Source organism: Bombina bombina, chromosome 9, assembly GCF_027579735.1.
Source record: "Bombina bombina isolate aBomBom1 chromosome 9, aBomBom1.pri, whole genome shotgun sequence".
Taxonomy (NCBI): Eukaryota; Metazoa; Chordata; class Amphibia; order Anura; family Bombinatoridae; genus Bombina; species Bombina bombina.
Genome location: NC_069507.1, coordinates 15,508,118 through 15,528,560, shown reverse-complemented (window position 1 = coordinate 15,528,560; position 20,443 = coordinate 15,508,118). Strand labels below are relative to the sequence as shown.

General features: G+C 37.2%; 1 protein-coding gene across 3 annotated transcripts in view; it reads right to left on the bottom strand.

The window, feature by feature from the left end:
• Window positions 1-3,021: 3,021 nt before the first annotated feature.
• Window positions 3,022-20,443, bottom strand: part of PLA2G12B (phospholipase A2 group XIIB) — a 133,139-nt gene continuing 115,717 nt past the window's right edge. For all 3 annotated transcript variants that reach the window (XM_053691910.1, XM_053691912.1, XM_053691911.1), the window contains exons 4-5: window positions 9,761-9,926; window positions 3,022-6,481 (exon numbers count right to left, since the gene is read on the bottom strand). In XM_053691910.1, coding sequence (XP_053547885.1) covers window positions 6,363-6,481; window positions 9,761-9,926 — 285 coding nt within the window. In that variant the 3' untranslated portion in view covers window positions 3,022-6,362. The remainder of the gene's footprint in view (window positions 6,482-9,760; window positions 9,927-20,443) is intronic.

Here is a 20,443-nt window from a genome sequence, read left to right as displayed (position 1 = left end):
CCCAGACCCTGTTCCTGAAACTGAACTGGCATGATTACCCCTGATAACTCCAGGTCTGAAACACACTTCAGAAAATCCTGAGCCTTTACTGGGTTTACCGGAATGCATGAGAGAAAAAAATCTTCTCACAGGCGGTCTTACTCTGAATCCTATTCTGAACCCCTGAGAGACAATACTCTGAATCCAATGATTTTGGACCGAATCGATCCAAACATCTTTGAAAAATTTTAATCTGCCCCCTTCCAGCTGAGCTGGAATGAGGCCCACACCTTTATGTGGACTTGGGGGCTGGTTTTGATCTCTTAAATGGCTTGGATTTATTCCAATTTGAAGAAGGTTTCCAATTGGAAGCAGATTCCTTGGGGGAAGGATTAGGTTTCTGTTCCTTATTTTGACGAAAGGAACGAAAACGGTTAAAAGCTTTAGATTTACCCTTAGGTTTTTTATCCTGAGGCAAAAAAACTCCCTTCCCCCAAGTAACAGTTGAAATTATTGAATCCAATTGAGAACCAAATAATGTATTACCTTGTAAAAAAGAGATTGCAATCTGGATTTAGAAGTCATATCAGCATTCCAAGATTTGAGCCACAAAGCTCTTCTAGCTAAAATAGCTAAAGACAGATATTTAACATCAATTTTGATAATATCAAAAATGGCATCACAAATGAAATTATTAGCATGTTGAATCAACTTAACAATGCTAGACAAATCATGATCCGATACTTGTAGCGCTAAAGTATCCAACCAAAAAGTCGAAGCAGCTGCAACATCAGCCATAGAAATTGCAGGCCTAAGAAGATGACCTGAATATAAATAAGCTTTCCTTAGATAAGATTCAAGTTTCCTATCTAAAGGTTCTTTAAAAGAAGTAGTACGTTTAGCAAGAGTAGAGATAGCCCCATCAACTTTGGGGATCTTTTCCCAAAACTCCAATCTAACTTCTGGCAAAGGATACAATTTTTTAAACCTTGAAGAAGGAATAAAAGAAGTACTAGGCTTATTCCATTCCTTAGAAATCATATCAGAAATAGCATCAGGAACTGGAAAAACTTCTGGAATAACCACAAGAGGTTTTTAAACAGAATTTAAACGTTTAATAGTTTTAATATCAAGAGGACTAGTTTCCTCCATATCCAATGTAATCAACACTTCTTTTAACAAAGAACGAATATACTCCAATTTAAATAATTAAGAGGATTTATCAGTGTCAATATCTGAGGCAGGATCTTCTGAATCAGATAGATCCTCATAAGAGAAGGAGAATTCAGTATGTTGCTGGTCATTTGAAATTTCATCAACCTTATGAGAAGTTTTAAAAGACCTTTTACGTTTATTAGAAGGCGGAATGGCAGACAAAGCCTTCTGAATAGAATCAGAAATAAATTCTTTTAAATTTACAGGTATATATTGTGCATTAGATGTTGAGGGAACAGCAACAGGTAATGGAACTACTACTGATGGATACATTATCTGCATGTAAAAGTTTATCATGACAACTATTACAAACCACAGCTGGAGGTATAATCTCCACAAGTTTACAACAAATGCACTTAGCTTTGGTAGAACTGTTATCAGGCAGCAGTGATCCAGCAGAGAATTCTGAGACAGGAACAGATTGAGACATCTTGCAAATGTAAGAGAAAAAAACAACATATAAAGCAAAACTATCAATTTCCTTATATGGCAGTTTCAGGAATGGAAAAAAATACAAACAGAATAGCCCTCTGACATAGAATAAAAGGCAAGAGGCAAATAGGAATGGGGTCTAAAATAATGAAAATATTTGGCGCCAAGTATGACACACAACAAACAGAAACATATTTTTTGGCACCAAAAATGTCCGGAAACGACACACTCGTGTCATAGATGACGCAACCTTGTGAAAGGACCCGGCCTCAACTAAGACGCCGGAAATTACGAATTTGCGTCAACAAACGTAACTTCGCACCAAAAAATCTTGCACCAAGAATGACGCAATAAACTTTAGCATTTTGCTCCCTTGCATGCTTAATTCTACCCGCAATTTAGAAAAATGACAGTCAATAGAAAAAAGACTACACCCCAGGTAAGAAATACCGGTACATTTCTAAAAAATGCATTTCCCAGATATGAAACTGACAGTCTGCAAAAGGAAATATACTGAAACCTGAATCATGGCAAATATAAGTACAATACATATATTTAGAACTTTATATAAATACATAAAGTGCCAAACCATAGTTGAAAGTGTCTTAAGTAATGAAAACATACTTACCTGAAGACACCCATCCACATATAGCAGATAGCCAAACCAGTACTGAAACAGTTATCAGTAGAGGTAATGGAATATGAGAGTATATTGTCGATCTGAAAAGGGAGGTAGGAGATGAATCTCTACAACCGATAACAGAGAACCTATGAAATAGATCCCCGTGAGGCAAACCATTGCATTCAATAGGTGATACTTCCTTCACATCCCACTGACATTCACTGTACTCTGAGAGGAAACGGGCTTCAAAAATGCTGAGAAGCGCATATCAATGTAGAAATCTTAGCACAAACTTACTTCACCACCTCCATAGGAGGCGAAGTTGGTAAAACTGAATTGTGGGTGTGGTGAGGGGTGTATTTATAGGCATTTTGAGGTTTGGGAAACTTTGCCCCTCCTGGTAGGATTGTATATCCCATACGTCACTAGCTCATGGACTCTTGCCAATTACATGAAAGAAAGAAAAATGTGGGTTTCAAGTCCCTTTAAGACTTTCACTACACTCTAGGGTAGATTTATGAAGCAATGATGCTGCATTCTAACCCCGTAGTTTCCAGATCGCTGCTTCTTAACTCATCCGCCAGCTCTGAGGTGGTGGAAAGCAATCATCCTGATCTGATACGATCGGCAGGGCCGTCTTTAACACAGGGCAAAATGGGCAGCTGCCCAGGGCCCAGTCTCTGTTGAGGGGCCCAAGAGTCCTAAAAATATATATATATATATATATATATATATATATATATAATCAAGTCAGGTAATAAGCACTCACTGGATTTAAGCACAGCACACTTTATTAGGCAGTTTTATATATATATTTTTTTTTGGGTTCATACCAGACTGCTGATGTGACATGGGAAACACACACATTCATTCCTAATACTGTCACAGTCAAAAGTACTCTGTTTATATATTTATTTTTTTTAAACTGTGCCAGACCGTGCCGGTGTCATGTGACATGCCAAGCTATTGCCATGTGCTGTTTTAGATGTGCACTGTGCAGCACTGAATGCAAAGCCCTAACTCAGCATCCAGCCATTCCCACTGTATCAGAAAAAGTCCTACTGGGGTTACCACTGTTACCAGGTGACTGCTCTGGTGGTGGTGATTGTTTCTGGGTAGGGCTGACTGTAGGCGCATGCAGCAGAAAGCTGGAGTGGCAGGCACGTGAGGATTTGAGCATCTGTGCAACTGCATACACTGCACTCTTCAGTCTTGAGGCTGTGTGACTCATCTCACACTGTATCATGCAGCCTTGGGCAGACAGCATCCAGTCTGCTGGTCCCCTTAGCCCTGCTCTTTCTGCTGTGGCCCTAAGATCAACTAACTGAAGTTTGAAAGGGGAACAGTGCTTTGTAGAAAGGTGTCAGTGGTAAGAAAAGTGAGTGCACACACGCCCCTCTCCATGCAGCATTGTCTAGTGCAGGGTGAGAGGGAACTTGTTCCTAGCAAAGAAGTGACATGTGCTGCTGTGGCTGATGTATAGTGTCATGCTGATACTTCACACATTAATGTAAGGTTTATTTTTATAGTTTTTGTTTTCTCTCTGTCTCAGATTTTACAGCTTCCCATAGTAGTTCTGCTATTCCAGTCAGTAAACTTATATTTGTCTGCACTTCCGTGCTTGCTCCTCAGTCTTTACCTTGCTTTGCTCCTGTTGGTTGCCCTAAATCTCTTTAACCAGCTACCCTCACACCAGAATCACATTCAAAAGAATATTAAATGAATCCACAGTGGAGGAATTTTATATATTTATTTACTTATTAGTACTGCTTAGGTCCAGTTTCACATATTGCAAATTATTTCATTTTTTTTAAATGATTAGCCCAGCAGTGGATGATCCACTGCTGGGCTAATAATTTAAAAAAATATATAAAATAAATTGATTTAGTTGTTTTTTGGGATGTTAGGGTGGAGAGCGAAATTGCATGGGGTGGGAGTGGGGGCTCACAGAATTTTTTTGCCCAGGGTCCAGTCAATATTAAAGATGGCCCTGACGATAGGGATGATTGACACCCCCTGCTAGCAGCCGATTGGCTGCAAATGTGCAGGGGGTGGTATTGCACAAGCATTTCACACAAAATGCTTGTGCAATGATAAATGCCCACAGTGTATGCTACAGCGGATCATGCCCGTCCGACAGTTGTTAAATCGACCCCCATATGTCTATTATGAAGGAATACCACTATTTCACCAGTTTGGGTTACGGGATAATAATTGATAGTAATTTTCAAAGGAGAATCTAAATACCAATTTTCATAGCTGTAACATTGTCAGTTTTTTGAGATATAGGTAGAAAAGGAGAATCTAAATACTATTTTTTACATCTATAATGTCTTTTGTTTTTGAGATATAGGTATCCTCATAAATAGGCACCCTCCTTTTGACCCCCCATTAAGTGGATTTTCGGGAAATGGTAATGCACGTTTCTTTATTTTTAAAGGAGAATCTAAATACCAATTTTCACGTCTGTAACATCTTCGTTTTTTAAGATATAGGTATCCTCATAAATCACCCCCCCTTTTGACCCCCCTTAAGTGAATTTTCTGGAAATGGTAAAACGCGTGTTTCTTTATTTTTAAAGTAGAATCTAAATACCAATTTTCACGTCTGTAACATCATCGGTTTTTGAGATATAGGTATCCTCATAAATAAGCCCCCTTTTTGACCCCCCTTGAGTGGATTTTTGGGGAATGGTAAAATACGTGATTATTTTTAAAGGAGAATCTTAATACCAATTTTCATGGCTATAACATCTTTGTTTTTTGAGATATAGGTATCCTCATAAAAAAATTCACCCCCTCTTTCACCTTAGGGACGTCATTTCCAAAAATCCTTCCTTAGTGGGGACCTATGTCATAAAACCAACGTACCTTCCAAATTTCACATTCCTAGTTTAAACGGTTTGAGCTGGGCATTGATTAGTCAGTCAGTCAGTCAGTCAGGACTACTTCTTTTATATAATTAGAGATATATTGGAAAGGAGATGGTGGTCAATATTTTAATAGTACAAGGTGCATTAGCTCAACAAGAGGCTCCTGCTGAACTGACGCATTTCACGCATGCGTACATGCGCTTCATCAGAGTTATGGGAATCATTAACTTTGGGCATTTAATATACAAAATAACAACCAATAGGACAACCTTGTAACTGGTGTATATAATTAGTACAGCATGTATCACAAAGCACTATTTTACAATATCTCTGTAAGTGATCATATACACTTTTAATCACTAATTTTAAAGAGGAGATTATCCTTTAAGTGGTCTCGTGGGGTTATGTATTTGAAGACATTTCCCATTTATTACTTAAAAGCTGGTGTCTAACAGGTAATAAACCTACCAGTTTCACATTGTGCAAGTGATAACCAGAGGATCAGATGACCCCTCAAATAAACAAGGAGATTATCCTCTTTCCAATAAGGAGTCACGTGTGCCCTCTTGCCCCATACCAATTTGTCCATGAAACAGTACTGGTTGTGTTACCAGACAAAACCCAGCTGTATGCATTTACTGTAGAGCAAGAATTGTTTGCATACTGAAATCTAATAAACATATCATTCCTACAGAAATCATTTCTGCATTGGACCTATTAGGTGGTGATGGGCTGGGGATGTGATGTCTATTGCTGACACCACAATGTGTGACTAGGGAAAGAGGAGCACATGAGATTTGCTTAAAGATTTTACTGACTTTAGATTTGTATTTTTTTTATGAAAAATATAAAAAATATTAATGCTAAAAAGAAACTGTAAATGCACAACCTTATCAAACACAAAACTCTTAATTCAGAGACTCTGGAGAGGGTGACATGTGACACACACACAGCTGTCATTGTATAAAAGAGGTATAAATTATAATGTGCGCCTATCCAACCCTGGCACGTGGCAACTACACCGTGCAGTAGCAAAGCTCAGCCGAAGTTTTAAGCATTATATGTTCAAGCACTGTAATATTTTATTACCCAACAGCCCCTTGTACGGCCAGTCCTTAGTAAGCCTCAGCAGTCCTGACAAATGTGGTGCTGCATGCTCTACAGTACTGTCATATACAGCAGAATGCTCTGCAGTCCTGTACTATTCACAAGTCCTGGGTGAGATGCTCTGCAGAGTCCAGATCAGAGCTCATCTTTTTCTTCCTCATTGCAGATACAAGACGCTCTTTGACTGTTCATGAACGGTTTGCACCCCAGTGTCCATACTGTGTTAAACAAGGTGTCAGCAAGGGATTCACAAGCTGTAGGTGGAAAAGCAGTTGTCATTGTCAGTTGTACATTATTCTGTCACATACCTTAGTTTGTCACATATATTGTCACATACATTAGTTTGTCACATACATTAGTTTGTCACAAATATTGTTTGTCACAAATATTGTTTGTCAAATGTATTGTTTGTCATATACATTAGTCAGTCACATACCTTAGTTTGTCACAAATATTAGCTTGTCACATACATTAGTTTGTCACATACATTAGCTTGTCACATACATTAGTTTGTCACATACATTAGCTTGTCACATACATTAGTTTGTCACATACATTAGTTTGTCACATACCTTAGTTTGTCACAAATATTAGCTTGTCACATACATTAGTTTGTCACATACATTAGTTTGTCACATACATTAGCTTGTCACATACATTAGTTTGTCACATACATTAGTTTGTCACATACATTAGTTTGTCACATACATTAGCTTGTCACATACATTAGTTTGTCACATACATTAGCTTGTCACATACATTAGTTTGTCACATACATTAGCTTGTCACATACATTAGTTTGTCACAAATATTGTCACAAATATTGTCACAAATATTGTTTGTCAAATGTATTGTTTGTCATATACATTAGTCTGTCACAAATATTAGCTTGTCACATACATAAGTTTGTCACATATATTGTTTGTCATATACATTAGTCTGTCACATACATTAGTTTGTCACAAATATTAGCTTGTCACATACATTAGTTTGTCACATTTTGTTTGTCACATTCATTGTCACATACATTAGTTTGTCTCATACATACATTAGTTTGTCACATAGATTAGTCTGTCACATACATTGTCACCTACAATAGTCTGTCACCTACATTAGTCTGTCACATACATTGTCTCATACATTATTCTGTCACATATATTAGTTTGCCACATATATTAGTTTGTCACATACATTAGTCTGTCACATTCATTGTCACATACATTAGTCTGTCACATACAATAGTTTGTCACCTACATTAGTTTGTCACGTATATTGTTTGTCACATACATTAGTTTGTCACATTTTGTTTGTCACATTCATTGTCACATACATTAGTTTGTCTCATTCATACATTAGTTTGTGACATAGATTAGTTTGTCACATACTAGTTTGTCACATACATTAGTTTGTCACATATATTGTTTGTCTCATATATTAGTTTGTCACATGCATTGTCACCTATATTAGTCTGTCACATACATTAGTCTGTCACATACATTGTCTCATACATTAGTCTGTCACATACATGGTCACATACATTAGTTTGTCACATACATTGTCACTTATATTGTTTGTTGCATACATTGTCACATTTAGTAGTTCACCACATACATTATTTTGTCACCTACATTAGTTTGCCACATATATTATTTTGTCACATACATTAGTCTGTCACATACATTGTCACTTACTTTAGTTTGTCACAAACAGTTTGTCACATACATTACATTGTCACCTACATTACTTTGCTGCATATATTATTTTGTCACATACATTGTTTGTCACATACATTAGTTTGTCACCTACATTAGTTTGCCACATATATTATTCTGTCACATACTTTAGTTTGTCACCTACATTAGTTTGTCACATATATTGTCTCATACATTAGTCTGTCACATACATGTTCACATACATTAGTCAGTCACATACATTGTCACCTACATTAGTCTGTCACATACATTGTCACCTACATTAGTTTGTCACATACATTGTCACCTACATTAGTCTGTCACATACATGTTCACATACATTAGTCGGTCACATACATTAGTCAGTCACATACATTGTCACCTACATTAGTCTGTCACATACATTGTCACCTACATTAGTTTGTCACATACATTGTCACCTACATTAGTCTGTCACATACATTGTCACCTACATTGGTCTGTCACATACATGGTCACCTACATTAGTCTGTCACATACATGGTCACATACATTAGTTTGTCACATACATTATTCTGTCAGATACATGATTCTGTTACATACTTTAGTTTGTCACATACTTTAGTTTGTCATAACAGTCACAAACATTGTCACATACATTAGTCTGTCACATACATGGTCACATACATTAGTCTGTCACATACATTGTTATATACATTAGTCTGTCACATACATTGTCACCTACAATAGTCTGTCACCTACATTAGTCTGTCACATACATTGTCTCATACATTATTCTGTCACATACATTAGTTTGCCACATATATTAGTCTGTCACATACATTAGTCTGTCACATACATTAGTCTGTCACATTAATTGTCACCTACATTAGTTTGTCACCTACATTAGTTTGCCACATATATTATTTTGTCACATACATTCGTTTGTCACATTCATTGTCACATACATTCGTTTGTCACATTCATTGTCACATACATTCGTTTGTCACATATATTGTTTGTCACATTCATTGTCACATACATTGTCACATACATTTTGTTTGTCACATTCATTGTCACATACATTAGTTTGTCTCATTCATACATTAGTTTGTCACATACTAGTTTGTCACATACAAATTTGTCACATACATTAGTTTGTCACATATATTGTTTGTCTCATACATTAGTTTGTCACATACATTGTCACCTATATTAGTCTGTCACATGGTCACATACATTAGTTTGTCACATACATTGTCTCATACATTAGTCTGTCACATACTGTACATGTTTACATACATTAGTCTGTCACGTACTCTGTCACATACATTGTCTCATACATTAGTCTATCACATACTATACATGGTCACATACATTAGTCTGTCACATACATTGTCACATACATTAGTCTGTCACATACTGTACATGGTCACATACATTAGTCTGTCACATACATTGTCACCTATATCAGTTTGTCACATACATTAGTCTGTCACATACATTGTCTCATACATTAATCTGTCACATACTGTACATGGTCACATACATTAGTCTGTCACATACATTGTCTCATACATTAGTCTGTCACATACATTGTCTCATACATTAGTCTGTCACATACTGTACATGGTCACATACATTAGTCTGTCACATACATTAGTCTGTCTGTCACATACATTGTCACCTACATCAGTTTGTCACATACATTAGTCTGTCATATACAGTGATTTGTGCAATGCTACATTGTATTTGAATTTGTGCCAGATGTGATTTTGTCACTAGGGTAAACCCTTTGCAGCACCTGTCACATAGACACCAGTAAGCATGCGCATGCGCATGCGCAGGGGGAGACAAACTTACCTTCTACCTTTGACATGAAGCCCAAACTCTTCTTGAGATCAGAGCAGATGGAGTGGAGACACCAGCGGAACTTGGCATCACATCGATATTTGTTGGCACCACAGGTATCATAGCAGATGTCTAGTTGGTTACAGCATTTTGTCATGGCCGGGATCCCCATGTCCAGCTAGAAAGGGTCAAAGAGATATAATCAGGAATTTAATTTGTGATGTAAAAATAACTTTTATTTTATAAAAATGAAACAGCTAAACCCACCCACTAAATAATGCTGAGGCCGCAGCTACCGTAGGAGTTATGGCACCTTGAGAGCAGAAGCTGATCAGACACCTAGTTCTTCTCACTACAAGCTACTGGGTGCAGTGACTGCTCCTGTACACTAACTGTGCATCATAATAACCCTCGCACCGGTCTCTGTTTATTCAATTAGATGCTGTAGTAGCTTCTGTGTCACTGTCACTTTAGCAACACACGTACAACACTAGAGGGCCCAGCAGAGACCCTGGGCATCTGCTATTTGAGAAATATCTCACATGAATTAGTTTCCGTGACCAACTGATGTAACAGCCTGAATTATTTTTTGAGAAAATTACAGACACTTGGCAATTGGGTTCTCGCCAGGTCACAAAACAAAAAACTACTCTCGGAAGCCATTACATTTACCTACAGTTTCTAACTGCGCATTTTGCAGCATTGGGGTCCGGCTGCCGACTTTATAAATGTATTGTTCTATGTAGCATTTATTGCTGGCCCAGGTATAGGACCAGTTGGAATTATGTACCTATTTAAAAATCAATATGTATTTACATATAAAAATAGAATCAAACACATATCTCCATAATCCCAACTAGGTCTAGGCCAGGGGCTGCAATTAATAATACATATATCAATACATTTAAAGGGATAGTAAACCCAATTTTTTTTTCTTTCATGATTTAGATAGAGCGTGCAATTTTAGACAACTTTCTAAATTACTCCTATTAAAAAAAATCTTCGTTCTCTTGGTATCTTTATTTAAAAAAGCAGGAATAAAAGCATTGGAGCCAGCCCATTTTAGCATAAGAACCTGGGTTGTTCTTGCTGATTGGATGGCTAAATGTAGCCACCAATCAGCAATCCCTATCCAGGGTACCAAAAAAAAAAGGCGGGCTACAAAGCTTTCATTCCTGCTTTTTCAAATAAAGATACCAAGAGAACGAAGAAAAATTGATAATAAGAGTAAATTAGAAAGTTGCTTAAAATTGCTGCTCTATCTGAATCATGATGGAAAAAAATTGGGTTTACTATCCCTTTAAAAATTGAATAAAACTAAACAAAACAAAAAAAAGATTTTCCTTAAAGGGACATAATACTCATATGCTAAATCACTTGATGTTAAAGGGACATAATACTCATATGCTAAATCACTTGATACTAAAGGGACATAATACTCATATGCTAAATCACTTGATATTAAAGGGACATAATACTCATATGCTAAATCACTTGATATTAAAGGGACATAATACTCATATGCTAAATCACTTGATACTAAAGGGACATAATACTCATATGCTAAATCACTTGATACTAAAGGGACATAACACTCATATGCTAAATCACTTGATACTAAAGGGACATAATACTCATATGCTAAATCACTTGATGTTAAAGGGACATAATACTCATATGCTAAATCACTTGATGTTAAAGGGACATAATACTCATATGCTAAATCACTTGATACTAAAGGGACATAATACTCATATGCTAAATCACTTGATACTAAAGGGACATAATACTCATATGCTAAATCACTTGATACTAAAGGGATATAATACTCATATGCTAAATCACTTGACACTAAAGGGACATAATACCCATATGCTAAATCACTTGACACTAAAGGGACATAACACTCATATGCTAAATTACTTGATACTAAAGGGACATAATACTCATATGCTAAATCACTTGATACTAAAGGGACATAATACTCATATGCTAAATCACTTGATACTAAAGGGACATAATACTCATATGCTAAATCACTTGATATTAAAGGGACATAATACTCATATGCTAAATCACTTGAAACTAAAGGGACATAATACTCATATGCTAAATCACTTGATATTAAAGGGACATAACACTCATATGCTAAATCACTTGATGTTAAAGGGACATAACACTCATATGCTAAATCACTTGATACTAAAGGGACATAATACTCATATGCTAAATCACTTGATACTAAAGGGACATAATACTCATATGCTAAATCACTTGATACTAAAGGGACATAATACTCATATGCTAAATCACTTGGGGCGCGATCCGATATCGATCGCAGTTTGCGGCGCAAGCGAGGGAACCGGCGTCGCCCGCAGTTTCAGCTCGCAACTCGAGCCATCCCATATAGGTCGCCGTCAGATGCTAACGTGCCGTAAGTCTCACAAACCAGCGATGTCCAGAAATCTGCGTAAGTACAAATTTCTGGCGTCGCCAGTGACTTGCGCCACGTTAGAAACTGCCGGCGCCTATAAAACCTGACTAAAGTTTAAAACACCCGCACTGTCTAACACGCCTCCCTAACATAGCCCGCACTGTCTAACACGCCTCCCTAACATAGCCCGCACTGTCTAACACGCCTCCCTAACATAGCCCGCACTGTCTAACACGCCTCCCTAACATAGCCCGCACTGTCTAACCCTCTATCCGCTATCCCCCCTCACTAGCCTAACAATAAAAATGCTATTAACCCCTAAACCGCCGCTCCTTTACCCCGCCGCAACCTAATAAAATTATTAACCCCTAAACCGCCGCTCCTTTACCCCGCCGCAATCTAATAAAATTATTAACCCCTAAACCGCCGCTCCCGTACCCCGCCGCCAGCTATATTATATCTATAACCCCCTAAAGTGAGCCCCTAACACCGCCGCCATCTATATTAAAATTATTAACCCCTAATGTAAGCCCCTTACACCGCCGCCATCTCTATTAAAATGATTAACCCCTAATTTAATCTACCTACCCCGCCGCCAGCTATATTATCTATATTAACCCTAAGTATATTATAGTTAATATAGGTATTACATTATATATATTAACTATATTAACCCTAATTATATTAGGGTTAATATAGTTAATATAGTTACTATAGTATTTATATTAACTATATTAACTCTATCTAACCCTAACTAAATTTATATTAAATTAATCTAATTCATTTATAAACTAAAATATTCCTATTTAAATCTAAATACATACCTATAACATAAACCCTAAGATAGCTACAATATAATTAATAATTACATTGTAGCTATGTTAGGGTTAATATTTATTTTACAGGTAAATTGTTAATTATTTTAACTAGGTATAATAGATATTAAATAGTTATTAACTATTTAATATCTACCTAGTTAAAATAATTACCCAATTACCTGTAAAATAAATCCTAACCTAAGTTACAAATACACCTACACTATCAATAAATTTAATAAACTACTAACATCTATCTAAAAATACAATTAAATTAACTAAACTAAATTACAAAAAAAAAACAAACACTAAATTACAAAAAATAAAAAAAAGATTACAAGATATTTAAGCTAATTACACCTATTCTAAGCCCCCTAATAAAATAATAAACCCCCAAAATAAAAAAAATTCCCTGCCCTATTCTAAATTCAACAAATTTCAAAGCTCTTTACCTTACCAGCCCTTAAAAGGGCCTTTTGTGGGGCATGCCCCAAAGAATTCAGCTCTTTTGCATACAACAAATACAATACCCCCCCCCCCCATTACAACCCACCACCCACATACCCCTATTCTAAACCCACCCAAACCCCCCTTAAAAAAGCCTAACACTACCCCCCTGAAGATCTCCCTACCTTGTCTTCACCACACCGGGCCGAACTCCTGATCCGATCCGGGCGATGTCTTCCTCCAAGCGGCAAAGAAGAATTCTTCCTCCGGCGATGTCTTCCTCCAAGCGGCAAAGAAGAATTCTTCCTCCGGCGACGTCTTCCTCCAAGCGGCAGCAAAGTCTTCATTCTTCCGGCGGCATCTTCAATCTTATTTCTTCGCTCCGCCGCCGCGGAGCATCCATCCCGGCCGACTGCTGAACTTGGAATGATGTACCTTTAAATGACGTCATCCAAGATGGCGTCCGCCGAATTCCGATTGGCTGATAGGATTCTATCAGCCAATCGGAATTAAGTTAAAAAAATCTGATTGGCTGATTGAATCAGCCAATCAGATTCAAGTTCAATCCGATTGGCTGATCCAATCAGCCAATCAGATTGAGCTCGCATTCTATTGGCTGTTCCGATCAGCCAATAGAATGCAAGCTCAATCTGATTGGCTGATTGGATCAGCCAATCGGATTGAACTTGAATCTGATTGGCTGATTCAATCAGCCAATCAGATTTTTTTAACTTAATTCCGATTGGCTGATAGAATCCTATCAGCCAATCGGAATTCGGCGGACGCCATCTTGGATGACGTCATTTAAAGGTACATCATTCCAAGTTCAGCAGTCGGCCGGGATGGATGCTCCGCGGCGGCGGAGCGAAGAAAGAAGATTGAAGATGCCGCCGGAAGAATGAAGACTTTGCTGCCGCTTGGAGGAAGACGTCGCCGGAGGAAGAATTCTTCTTTGCCGCTTGGAGGAAGACATCGCCGGAGGAAGAATTCTTCTTTGCCGCTTGGAGGAAGACATCGCCCGGATCGGATCAGGAGTTCGGCCCGGTGTGGTGAAGACAAGGTAGGGAGATCTTCAGGGGGGTAGTGTTAGGCTTTTTTAAGGGGGGTTTGGGTGGGTTTAGAATAGGGGTATGTGGGTGGTGGGTTGTAATGGGGGGGGGTATTGTATTTGTTGTATGCAAAAGAGCTGAATTCTTTGGGGCATGCCCCACAAAAGGCCCTTTTAAGGGCTGGTAAGGTAAAGAGCTTTGAAATTTGTTGAATTTAGAATAGGGCAGGGAATTTTTTTTATTTTGGGGGTTTATTATTTTATTAGGGGGCTTAGAATAGGTGTAATTAGCTTAAATATCTTGTAATCTTTTTTTTATTTTTTGTAATTTAGTGTTTGTTTTTTTTTGTAATTTAGTTTAGTTAATTTAATTGTATTTTTAGATAGATGTTAGTAGTTTATTAAATTTATTGATAGTGTAGGTGTATTTGTAACTTAGGTTAGGATTTATTTTACAGGTAATTGGGTAATTATTTTAACTAGGTAGATATTAAATAGTTAATAACTATTTAATATCTATTATACCTAGTTAAAATAATTAACAATTTACCTGTAAAATAAATATTAACCCTAACATAGCTACAATGTAATTATTAATTATATTGTAGCTATCTTAGGGTTTATTTTATAGGTAAGTATTTAGATTTAAATAGGAATATTTTAGTTTATAAATGAATTAGATTAATTTAATATAAATTTAGTTAGGGTTAGATAGAGTTAATATAGTTAATATAAATACTATAGTAACTATATTAACTATATTAACCCTAATATAATTAGGGTTAATATAGTTAATATATATAATGTAATACCTATATTAACTATAATATACTTAGGGTTAATATAGATAATATAGCTGGCGGCGGGGTAGGTAGATTAAATTAGGGGTTAATCATTTTAATAGAGATGGCGGCGGTGTAAGGGGCTTACATTAGGGGTTAATAATTTTTATATAGGTGGCGGCGGTGTAAGGGGTCAGATTAGGGGATAGATAAGGTAGATGGCGGCGGTTTTAGAGGCTCACAGTAGGGGGTTAGTTTATGTAGATGGCGGCGGGGTCCGGGAGCGGCGGTTTAGGGGGTAATAACTTTATTAGGGATTACGGGGGGGGGGGGGGATCGCGGTTGACAGGTAGATAGACATTGCGCATGCGTTAGGTGTTAGGTTTATTTTAGCAGATCGCGGTTGACAGGGAGATAGACATTGCGCATGCGTTAGGTGTTAGGTTTATTTTAGCAGATCGCGGTTGACAGGGAGATAGACATTGCGCATGCGTTAGGTGTTAGGTTTATTTTCTAGTTAGTTTAGGGAGTTACGGGGCTCCAATAGTCAGCGTAAGGCTTCTTACGGCTGCTTTTTGTGGCGAGGTGAAAATGGAGTAAGTTTTCTCCATTTTCGCCACGTAAGTCCTTACGCTGCATATTGGATACCAAACTGCGCGGGTTTGGTATACCTGCCTATGGCCCAAAAAACTGCGGGCGACGGCAGAAATATACGGGCGTAACTTCTAGGTTACGCCGTATATGTGATACCAAATCCGTGCAAATATTGGCGTCGCCGGCTTTTGCGGGCGACGCTTTATATCGGATCGACCCCCAGATGTTAAAGGGACATAATACTCATATGCTAAATCACTTGATGTTAAAGGGACATAATACTCATATGCTAAATCACTTGATACTAAAGGGACATAAAAAAAAAAACTGATGCAGTATAACTGTAAAAAGCTGGCAGGAAAATATCACCTGAGCATCTCTATGTAAAAAAGGAAGATATTTTACCTCACAATCTCCTCAGCTCAGCAGAGTAAGTTCTGTGTAAAAAGTTATACTTAGCTGCTCCCAGCTGCAGGTAAACAAATTTAAAAAAATGAAGAAATGAACAGCAGCCCATCAGCAGTGCTGAGGTCATGAACTCTTACTGTGATCTCATGAGATTTGACTTAACTCTCATGAGATTTCAGAGTAAGCTTCCTTTACCTGATTGGTGAAATAATATGAGAGTGCACGATGCTAGTCCCTTCAGATGTCCCAGGACAAACGCACTAAAATGCTGCTTAGAAATCCTTTACAATGGGAGGTGGCTACTGAGGAACTTTTGAGGTAAAATACCTTTCTTTTTTACATAGAGATGCTAGGGTGATATTTTCTAATCAGCTTTTTACAGCTATGCTGCATCACTTTCAAGTGTTTAAACATTTGGGTATTATGGCCCTTTAAATAAAAAAAATTTCCTTAAATCTTGTATCTTTGTTTTGTGACCTACGTAACTCGTGTATTTTTCTCTCTAGAGGCAATCACAGGTAATGAGCGCAGCCGTGCGTTATATGTAACTTTTATAGTGTTAGGTCGGGTTACCATAGCAACAAACTTGTTAAGGTGTGATTTTTGAGAAATCTGACATCGGATGGAAGCGTTAATACAATGATAACTTACACCTACACAAAAAGACCGACGGCACGCACTGCGCAAAAGATTTTAATGGAAACCTGGTACTAAAACAGAGTCATAAACTACTTTTACCAGTCAGCAACTTCTGTAGCTTACGGCTCCATTTTAACAACTCAATGGAAAATCGGCAGAAAAATGCTTTGGAGCATGAGCGTCTGCGGAACAACGCTCCAGACATAATCACATCAGTAGTCACAAGTACAGTAGGAGAGAGTTACTTGCTGTACACAAGAACTGAACATTGTTTTATACATGGTGGCTTATTAGCATCAAAATAGTGAGTCTAGTTGTGCTTATGCACAATTCCAGGGGGGCACTGTTTTATCTTGCCCACTTATGCCCATGACTGGAAGAACACAAATGGTCTGGATGATTCTACAACGGCACTAGTCAAGTATCCTAGAAATGATTAGTGGCTCAGAACTGCTTGTTTGTTGCTGGGGATGAGACAGGTGCCAGTGACCCACCCAGACTTCAGGGCCAGTGTAGGGGTAACCACACCAGGGCTGATAGAGGGATGTGAGGGTGGAGTCAAACAAGGAACCATAAAGCCCAGGGGCAACGTCTTGCCCTACAGATTGGTCCTAAACTTTCCTCTAAATTAAAAAAATGAGAAATAAATCAGAACTTTAATAAACACTTAGAGCTGCTCGCTCGGGGGCAATATTGGTTTTTCATTTCAGTCCTGTCTCCACGAGATCAGATTTCTTATTAAGGAAAACAAAGGATACAGCAAAAGAGCGAATGAGAAGTGCTGAACTTTTGTGTCTGAATGTTAGCTATTTTCAGGGCTCATTTCTTTTTTTTTATTCTATTTTTTTCTGTTGGGAAATATGTGTATGAAATGAATGGAAGAAACAGAGTGAAGAAAATTCAGTTAGCATTAGAAGTAAAAGCCAAGATAAATATTGATACTGAGGAATAAACATAAATCAGTGAGATTACAAGACGATAAGTGTGAAACAAGAAGTGTACAGTGGCTGTTGCCTCATATAAGGCACAGTCAAGTTATTTCCATCCAAGGAAGTTTACTGTGAAATCTCATAAGGTTTTATAGTAAATCTCATAGTAAACTTCCTTACACTGAGGAGGGAAATAACTTGACTGTGCCTGCACATATCAGAGGCAGACTCCCTTACAAGTCCCAGGACTAGAATCCTGATTGACTGCTTAAACTTCCTTTACAATATGGGATGTGACTATTGATAATTGCAGTAATGGTCATTTTGAGAAAAGGAAATGAATATATTAAAAATAAAACTTGGTCCCTTCAAATCAAAAAGGAAGTGACAGGTTGGAGAAGCTTATAAATGGTAGAACAGAATTGATTCACCGCATCTTGATAACGTCATTACTGCTGAAACACGTAGATGCTTTATGTGTTGAACAATGGCTTTTGACTGAACCTAAACTCTAACACGTTTGAAGTATCATAAGGAATTTTTCCCTCTAAGCGCTTATGAGGATTTACAAAAGTGCTGCTAAAACAAGAAGTCTATCAGATCTATCCACAGAAGGCTCTGTGTTCTTGACTCCCTGATAGGCTGTCTCCTGACCATGTGACCTGCCCGCTCAGAAGACTAGGCAGAAACTGGAAGAGAGTTGACAATCCGCTAAAGGTAAAATTAGAAGCTGACACCTGTGGAAGGGAGAGAGGACATTAAAAACTAACAAAGTCCTTCAAGTAAGTGGATTGTAAATAAGACCAACTGGGGGCAAATATTGTAAACAAACGGGAACTTGACATTGCTTCATTAATGCACGCTACAGTTCAAAGCGCGTTATTGGATACAGTAAATACTGTAGATTTGCATAAACAACAAATGCAAGATAACAAGACAATGCAATAGCATTTAGTCTGAACTTCAAATGAGAAGTAGATTTTTTCTGAAAAATTTCAGTTATTCTATTTTGACTCCCCCTGCATCATGTGACAGCCATCAGCCAATCACAAATTCATATATGTACCATGTGACAGCCATCAGCTAATCGCTAATGCATATACGTATAGTCTGTGAATTCTTGCACATGCTCAGTAGAAGCTGGTGACTCAAAAAGTGTAAATATAAAAAGACTGTGCACATTTTCTTAATGGAAGTAAATGGGAAAGTTGTTTCAAATCACTGCTCTGACTGAATCATGAAAGTTTCATTTTGACTTGAGTGTCCCTTCAAGTAACAAAGCAATATTATTGGACAACAAACTACTCTTACGCCAACTGAGCAATTAGAAACACAAATACAAAGATTACTAAACTGTGCAAAGAACTGATACAAAAAACATTTTAAAAACCGAAATTAATCACCACCAGTGACAAATAAGGTATTTTTTAATTGTCAAAATAAATTATGTTTCTTTATCTGTTTGATTTATTCATATGCACTCTTTTTTTTCTTTTGGGTACTGAGTGAACGGTGCCACTTCCTACTGAGAAGCTAGCAAACTATGCGTTAAATTATATTCCTGTTGCTGGAAATTTCTATATAAATTTGTTTCCCTTTTTTAATAGTTAGTTCCTTTTACCCAAAATGTTACAATAAGAGCTTTTATTGCTTTAAAATTGTGGCACTCATTACCTAAGGAGCTAGTAAATGCCAATACCTTAAATACATTTAAAAATGGTTTAGATACATTTTCTGTCTAGAAACAGAATTCAGGGATATGATTGCTTGTGTTAAATGGGTCGTCTTTTTAATGGAATTAATTTAAGCTCCAATTGAGCTTTTTTGTAAGTTTATTAGATTTGTAAAGGTTGAACTTGATGGACTTCTGTCTTTTTTCAACTTCATCTACTACGTTAATGTGTTACTATGTTACTTTGTTACTTTGTTGCTGTGTTACTATGTTGCTGTGTTACTGTATTACTATGTTACTATGTTACTATGTTGCTGTGTTACTATATTACTGTATTATTATGTTGATGTGTTACTGTTTAGCTATGTTACTGTTTTGCTATGTTACTGTATTACTGTGTTGCTGTGTTATTATGTTGCTGTGTTACTGTATTACTATGTTGCTGTGTTACTATGTTACTATGTTGCTGTGTTACTATGTTGATGTGTTACTGTTTTGCTATGTTACTGTGTCTCCATGTTACTGTGATACTGTGTTGCTATGTTACTATGTTACTGTGTTGCTGTGTTACTATGTTACTGTGTTACTGTATTACTTTGTTGCTGTGTTACTATTTTGCTATTTTACTGTGTTACTGTGTTACTATGTTACTGTGTTGCTATGTTACTGTGTTGCTATGTTACTGTGTTGATATGTTACTGGGATACTGTGTTACTATGTTGTTGTGTTACTGTGTTGTTGTGTTGCTATGTTACTGTGTTGCTGTGTTACTATGTTACTGTATTACTGTGTTGCTGTGTTATTATAATGCTGTGTTACTGTGTCGCTATGTTACTGAGATACTGTGTTGCTATGTTACTGTATTACTATGTTGCTGTTTTACTGTGTTGCTGTGTTACTATGTTGCTGTGTTACTATGTTACAGAG